This window comes from Camelina sativa, chromosome 3, assembly GCF_000633955.1.
Source record: "Camelina sativa cultivar DH55 chromosome 3, Cs, whole genome shotgun sequence".
NCBI lineage: Eukaryota > Viridiplantae > Streptophyta > Magnoliopsida > Brassicales > Brassicaceae > Camelina > Camelina sativa.
Window position 1 is genome coordinate 864,481 of NC_025687.1, and position 7,917 is coordinate 872,397.

The following is a 7,917-nucleotide window of genomic DNA, read 5'->3' on the forward strand; positions in this document are numbered from 1 at the left end:
TTTTACCCCAGGTAACAAGAGAGAGTCAACAATCATTAATTTGGCCCCAAAACTTTTAGCAAGCGCTTTTACCAACGTTTCCTGATATATCTCAGAGCCTTCAAATATCCCAGATGTGAATTTTGTTAGGAAAATGAAAATGAAGAACCAAAAAATTATAAACAAAACTTTGTTCAGAGTTTTCCTCATACCAGCTGGTCCAGAGAGCAAGATGCGGGGGCACGACGTTGACAAGTCTGATCCATACTTTACATACTTGCTTTCACACTTCATATGGACATATGTTGATGTTCTCAAAATATCCTTAGTTATGCCACTGTGAAAATTCAGAAAGTTATTTATCCAAACTTGAAACACCACAATACATATTTTCCATCTTGCCATAGCAAAGTATGATAGAAATTAAGAGCACTACTGACCTTAAGAAATATGGGAAGTCCTCAAAAGAAACTTGTATGTCCTGAGGATTGAGCACCCCTGCCCGCAGAGTATCCTTATGTGCTTGACGTCTAGCTGATACCAAAGCTGATGGACGGTCATAATCTTTCGGCGCTTGCCTCAATTCTCTTCGATCATCCACCAGTATTTTGGAAATGCTACCTCTTAAATCAAATTCAGAAGGATCCCCAAGTAAGCTAAAAATTGGTCGCATTTCAAAACGAGAACCAGGAATGTTTCCACCTTCAGCTTCTTGAAAAGGATCCATTCCATTTCCATCTGCATTCTGGTCATCGTTGGCAGCACAAGAGGTCGAAGCAGCAGTTTTCTCCGTTGAAGCAATAGCAGCATGATCATCATTAATATCATCATCGTTCATGTCAACATCCATGATACAATCATTGCAGCTAGAAGGTAGCACAGGAACCTCTGAATTTTGCTGCCTTTTGACACTCTTAGATGTAGGTGGTAGAAAAGGGACATTATGCAACTTTGATATAGACGCCAATAAAGAGGCCCCATCAACTGGTGAAGAGTCTCCTGCTCTCGTCTCAATATGAAACCCTTTCAGAGGGGCAGTCTGTGTTTCAAAAAAGCTCAATGAAGAAGCTCTGTCTTGAGTAGCAAGATTTTCATCTTTAAGAGGCTGAAATATCTGAACACTAGTCAAGAAAAAATAGAGATAATACGAACCTCATAGATAGATATATAAAAAGCAAAAAAAATATATAATCCCTAATTATGGAACGTGGATAACTTTCCAGATCACTTATAAAAGGATACATAAGCATGTTTCCCAGGGGTGCTGAAGACAACTTCATCGCCACCCCGCAGATTAACACAAGAACTCCTTTGGTAAATCTTGCCATTGACCTGAACAAGTAGACTATTCCCTCTTATCTCCAACGATGCAACTAATGGACCTCCGTGCTGCAAAAAAAAACATAATAAGTAAAAAGGCTTCCTGTCCCTTGGGCTAGTAGAAGACCAATCAGATAGTGTCCTTACCTCATACTGCTTAATTTCACATAGAACGGTGGGCATAGAATGATCTCTTATACATAAATCGCATCCTCGCCGTCCAACAGTAAACACAGAGCTTCTGATGATAATATGAGGGTTCTGAAATTATGATTAAAGGGCAGTCAGAAACCACATGTTAGTAGTAGTAGTCACAGGAAACTGAAAAATCCCACGACAGACTAGCTAGTTCATAATTCTTACTAATCCGCTACTTATTATTAACCATTGACTAACATATCAACAGGAAAACACAGAAGCTTCCTCTTCTAAAAGAGATGCACAAACGGCCAAGTTCATCAAATACAATACATTGACAGAAACTGCTCCGCAGTGACCCATAATATCAACATATATGTCCATGGCAGCAGACCAAACTCGACCCAATAAACCGAAAGCCACGATCTTTTACTAAATTCCCAAATCACAGACAGCTAAAACCCACTAGGCTCGCAGATTGTGCAACATGCAAACAACATACAAAGTAATCAGAAACAAAATCAACAGACCTGAGAATACTGAGAAATCAGCTTGGCCCAAGGAGCCTTAGCAATAGCAGTCCGCTTCTTAGAAGATTTAGATTTTTCAGGTTCCACCACCACATCACCTGCAAAGGCAAAGATAGATATGAGCAAGAAAAAAAAAAAGAGAAAACCTTTTATGTCATGCAAAGCAAAAGGAGAGAGAACATGCAAAGATGCGAACCTGCAGGGGTGGAAGGCGCCGGAATTGTGTCGGTCTCCATGGCCGGCACATCGGTGGTGGTAGTAAGTGGCCTTTCCGCATCATGAGTCTGCGGATCAGGAGTTCTCAGTTCCGGCTCTCCAGATTCCGATCCAGGATCCGAAACCGGCCCTCGGTTTTCAATCGGCAGCTCACTCGCCGACGAAGATGCTGCCGGTTCCGCCGCAGCCTATACCAAACCAAAAATCAACACAAATCGAAAACAAAATTCAAAAAAATAAACCCAGAATTGATCCAACCCTCGCCTCGCCTCATCGAATAGAAGAACGTATTGAGAAGAAGGGTGGGTTCGATCTTTAACCTTAGATCGTTTGGAAGGACGTGAGGAAGAAGTAGTGGTGTCGGGAGAAGAAGAAGAAGAAAAGCGCTTGGAGGCAGAAGAGCTACGTCTCGTCTCAACCATATCTCGTTCGTTCGTATTCAACGCCGCCGTCTCCGCCGCTTGATCCAAAGAAGAAGAGAAGAGACGCTTCCAGAGAAAGATAAAAAAGAAGAGGAATTGAAATAATTTTTAACTTATAAATAATTCTTAATTTATAAAAAAAAAGTGTGGCGTATCTGGACATATTTAACTTTTTACCATTTTCCTTTTTTGTTTGGTCATATATTTCTAAAAGCAAATTAACAAGTTTCCATTTTTTTAACTTTAAGGAAAAGTTTCTTTACTTATTTATTTACTGGATATATTTAAAATTAAAAAAAAACGACAGATGTAATAATTAAATACAAAAATCAGCTCCCACTTGAGCTTTTGACTAAATTTGGCTTTAGATAAAATAGATTCCCATTAAAATAATCAAAAAATATCCAACGGTCAATATTTAAATTTTACTACAAGACTGAGAGAGAGAGAAAGAAGCATTAGAATATTCTGTGCCAGGCTACTTGTTTTCTTTGTTTTTTCTCTTCTCGTCAAATCTTTTGAGAGGTTTGCATTTGCATGTTGACAACTTGACGACATGCGTTTTAATTGGCATTTGAAAGTAACAATAACATTGTTACAGCTCCACATTATTCTTACGTTTTTTTTTAAATCTAATCACACCCACCCGGACAGACAGCTGCCACAAGTGTGTGGTAACTCGTAACTGCTGGATTAAAAAAATCTCGTGTTTTTTTGTTGATATAAGAAATCGAAAATATAAATAATACGGATATTCTTAGGGATAAATCGGAACTGATTTTCTTATTAACGTAGAATTGAAACGAACGATTTACAGAAAATGACAATCAAAGAACTAAGTGCAGTTAATACGAAAATAATTGTTCTTCTCTCTAATTACCCAAAAGTGGATCCCTAGCTCTAACAATGACATCTGATATATATAGTGGGTCAGTGACCAAAGGCTTCTTCTATTTCTCGGTAAAATGACGATTTTGCCCCTGCGGCCAAATGGGTCATATCTATGACTTCAGGCCCTAAAATCTTGAGAGTATTCTATTTGGGCCTCAAAGAATGTTGGGGGTGAAATCCATAACCAACAATGGTCCCCCATAGTCCGATGACAGATGGCTTGCTTGAGCTCGTCGGGTACAATTTTGCGTCTTTTAGGTCCGTCTTGCAAAAGGAACCGAAGATTTTAGGAGCTTGAAGACCTTCCGGAAGGTTCTGGGATAAATAGTGCGTTGCACACGTTTTTCGAGATATCGAGAGAGCTCCGAGATGAATAGTATGTTGCGCACGTTTTTTGAGATGTCATGTCACCGTCACTTACTGTCGCGACGAGATGTCCTGATCGTGGTCCGACCGTCGGTGTGGAGCGAGGTCATGTGTGCGAGATCGAGCAGGTTGATGTGTCGCGCGGGTACGTTGCTTGGTTCGGCTTATTGGCGTGTTCGTATTAGCGAGATGGCGAGATGGTACAAGGCGAGATGGCTTGATACTCGACGAGATGACGAGGTGGCGAGATAGCGAGATCAAGATTCTCGGTGGCGAGGTCGAGATTCTCGGAGAAGAGGTGGTGAGATAGAGATGTTGGTGGTGCGCATCTCTTGATACGGAGGCATGCTGAAGTGTGTGTTGACGTGTGCGTGCTCGCGAGATACTATCGAGAGTCCCGCGGGATGGGCTTGGGGTAGATCGTGTTTACCACCTTGCGATGATGGTGTGACGGTATGGCGAGATGAGGCAGTTTGCAGTACGCAGTACGCAAGAAGATACGCAGTGCGCGAGACAGTACGCGGGGCACAGTACACAGGACACCATATGCAGTTTGCCGTTTGCGAGATGTCTTATTCATATCGCTTGTGCCGCGTCGATGAAACTTTGGCGAGGTGCAGACGAGATTGCGAGGTTCGTTTGAATCCGTATCGAAGACTTGTTCTACCGTGTTGATCCGTAGGTCGAGGCGCAGTGGCGACGATTCTGCGTAATAGTGTTTGTATAGAGTTTTGTAGCACGCGTGTTGTTGTAGAAAGGCAGGGGATAAAGTGACGACATCGGGACTGACGTTGCGCCATTATCTTTCCGGGGCGTGTCGAAGTATAGGTGATTTTTCCGCGTGGTGGTTAATGGAGAGGTAACTAGCTCGTGTATGTGTTGATGGACGCATGGCGTGATGGTGTTATATTTGACGCGAAAGAGTCATAGCTCATGTGACGATGTGTCCACTCTGATGCATGTCCAATCGGCGTGTTCAAGACCTGGCGAGGTTGAGATCGTGGCTTGCTCGATGTCCTAGCGAAATTGAGATTTTGGTGGAAAGGTGGCGAGGTGATACAGGGAGGAGCATACGGGAACGTCGTGGCATCGAGGGACGCATACGAAATAGCGAGATGACTTAGCTTGACATTGCTTGGAGCATACGAGGAAGTCGTGGCGTTGAGGCGTGCATACGAAACGGCTAGATTGTTTTTGTGATTGCACCTACATGTGAAGTCATGTCGTGAAGATGATCTCGAGCACTTCCCGGAGTTTGTTATCAGAGGCGCCGACGGGCCTATTCAAGAGTGATACGTCTTCTTATTATCGTTTATTCCTTTTTTTTGTTTTTTTTGTTATTGCGAACTTGGTTGCTTTATGAGCTTGGTCATTCGTACTTTTATTGATTATTTTTGGGCAAAGGTTGATTATTGCTGATTTTTGTCGCGCAAAGTTAGATTATTGCGAAATTACCCTCAAAATAGAGATGAGACGTTTTTCTTGTTTACATGGCATATTTTGCAGTGCAGGATGTCTCTTGGCTTATCCTGGATATGTTTTTCCCTAAAATGTCTTGAGTAGACAAGACGGACTTGTCGTACTGTTTTAGGTGCGGTATGCGTGACCGGCTTACCATGTGGGTGCTGCAAGAATTATGTGTGTGCGAGTCAGGGTCTCTGCTTACTCACTTCGCTTCCTGCTAGCTTATTGTGAGTCTAGGCTCGGCTTAAAATGTCCTACCAAAGTAAGGACGTGGATTATTTCACCACTGCACCCATGCGGAGCGCGTTTAAAACCGTACACCTGGCCAGGGCAACGATGTGCAAGCTAGGTGCGGCTTTTGCTTCCGGCTTATCCCGTGAGCTCGATATTGTCGAGCGTGTGACGATTTTTTTGTTAGATGTTCTCGTTGCGCCAAATGTGGCAAGTATTGGTCTTGATGCGTGCTGGTGAATGTGCGGTGTTTGTCGGCAGCGCTGTCTGGTGAGGTTGGGGTTGAGTTGACTGCTTGCCCGAAGCTTGCTGCGTTTTTTGTTGCGAGATTGCAAGGCCGTGTCGCGTTGGCGAGCTCAACACTTCTACATATGGAATCATTGGCGAGCTCCATACTTCTCCGTATGGAATTATTGGCAAGCTTAATACTTCTCTGTATGAAATCATTGGCGAGCTCAGCACTTCTCCGTATGGAATCATTGGCAAGCTCAACACTTCTCCGTATGGAATCATTGGCGAGCTCAACACTTCTCCGTATGGAATCATTGGCGAGCTCAACACTTCTCCGTATGGAATCATTGGCGAGCTCAACACTTCTCCGTATGGAATCATTGGCGAGCTCAACACTTCTCCGTATGGAATCATTGGCGAGCTCAACACTTCTCCGTATGGAATCATTGGCCAGCTCAACACTTCTCCGTATGGAATCATTGGCGAGCTCAACACTTCTCCGTATGGAATCATTGGCGAGCTCAACACTTCTCCGTATAGAATCATTGGCGAGCTCAACACTTCTCCGTATGGAATCATTGGCGAGCTCAACACTTCTCCGTATGAAATCATTGGCGAGCTCAACACTTCTCTGTATGGAATCATTGGCGAGCTTAACACTTCTCCGTATGGAATCATTGGCGAGATGGTGTGACTTGCGTCATTCGCGGACAGGCTGATTGTCGGCGAGATCGAGAAGTTAGCGAGCTGCAAGGCGACCTGCTTGAGGGTTCGCGAGATGATGTCAAAGCTGTTGCATTTGATGCTTGGCGTGTTTGAGGGCTGATGAGGTCGAGATTGTGGCTTTATCGAACTTCCGGCGAGCCCAAAGGGTTGTTGCGAGGTCACCATTACGGGATTTGCCTACGAGATCGAGATCGTATTCGGGCATGGAGAATATCGATGATTGTTCATTGTGAGTGACAAGTGCTTGCGTATGGGCGTGGTACGTGGGATGAGATGTTGTTTGTGTCGTCCGGGGTGCGAGGATAACTTGGGTGTGATTGGTTGGAGCGACGCGCGTAGCGCTTACAGCTTCGCGAACGGTTGGATTGATGCCAACGGCTACACGAACGGGGGGCGTAGCGTCTACGGCTACGCCATTGGTTGGAGCAACGCGCGTAGCACCTATGGCTGCGCGGTTAGTGAGTGTTGCGTCCTCGACCGTAGCTGTTTCGGTCCTGTCGACGCCTTGGAGCTGGTTCGTCCTCGCGCGGGTGCGTCCCCATATGGTGCGCCTGTGAGACTTGACGCGGGCCGTGGAAGAGTCGACGCCTTCGTCGCTGGAGAGATCAGTGTGAGACATGTTTATGGTTTTCCGCAAACACTTGTCTTCAAATTCTATTCGTCAAATGAAAGGATTCCGTCTAGCCCCACGGTGGGTGCTAAATTGTTGATGTAAGAAATCGACAATATAAATAATACGGATATTCTTAGGGATAAACCGGAACTGATCCTCTTATTAACGTAGAATTGAAGTGAAGAGTTTACAGAAAATGACAATCAAAGAGCTAAGTGCAGTTAATACGAAAATAGATTCTCTTCTCTCTCTAATTGCCTAAAAAGTGGATCCCTATCTCTGACAATGACATCTGATATATATAGTAGGCCAATGATCTAAGGCTTTTTCTATTTCTCTATAAAATGATGATTTTGCCCATATAGCCAAATGAGGCATATCCATAACTTCAGGCCCTAAAATCTTGAGAGTATTTTATTTGGATCTTATAGAATGTTGGGGACGAAACCCATATTCAAAATTTTTTTATTATAGAGCGTTGGCTGGCTGATGAACATTTCAAATCTGTAATATCGTCAACTATAGTAATAATTATATAACCAACAAACCCCATAGCAGTTAGCACCGAAACGAATGTTGTATTAAGCACGTGTATGCATCGATGATCCCGCCATTTTATGAGCAGCAGTAAATCTACTTCCGTGTAATCATCAATCATCATGCTATAATTAAATCGCAACCAAGACACACAACCAAAAATAACTGCAATACGTAAAGGCCCATTAGTGTGGTTTCCCTTTAAGATCCGGCCCATTAAAATCTAACAATCTGGATATGGGGTGGGGGGGGG

At 43.6% G+C, this 7,917-nt stretch overlaps 1 protein-coding gene across 1 annotated transcript in view; it reads right to left on the minus strand.

Annotated features, from left to right (window-relative positions):
• Positions 1–2,695, minus strand: part of LOC104760151 — a 9,150-nt gene extending 6,455 nt beyond the window's left edge. Inside the window, exons 1-8 of the mRNA XM_019242827.1 lie at positions 2,504–2,695; positions 2,164–2,371; positions 1,968–2,065; positions 1,447–1,560; positions 1,222–1,368; positions 420–1,093; positions 192–316; positions 7–98 (exon numbers count right to left, since the gene is read on the minus strand). Of these exons, the coding sequence (XP_019098372.1) occupies positions 7–98; positions 192–316; positions 420–1,093; positions 1,222–1,368; positions 1,447–1,560; positions 1,968–2,065; positions 2,164–2,371; positions 2,504–2,605 (1,560 nt within the window). The 5' untranslated portion in view covers positions 2,606–2,695. The remainder of the gene's footprint in view (positions 1–6; positions 99–191; positions 317–419; positions 1,094–1,221; positions 1,369–1,446; positions 1,561–1,967; positions 2,066–2,163; positions 2,372–2,503) is intronic.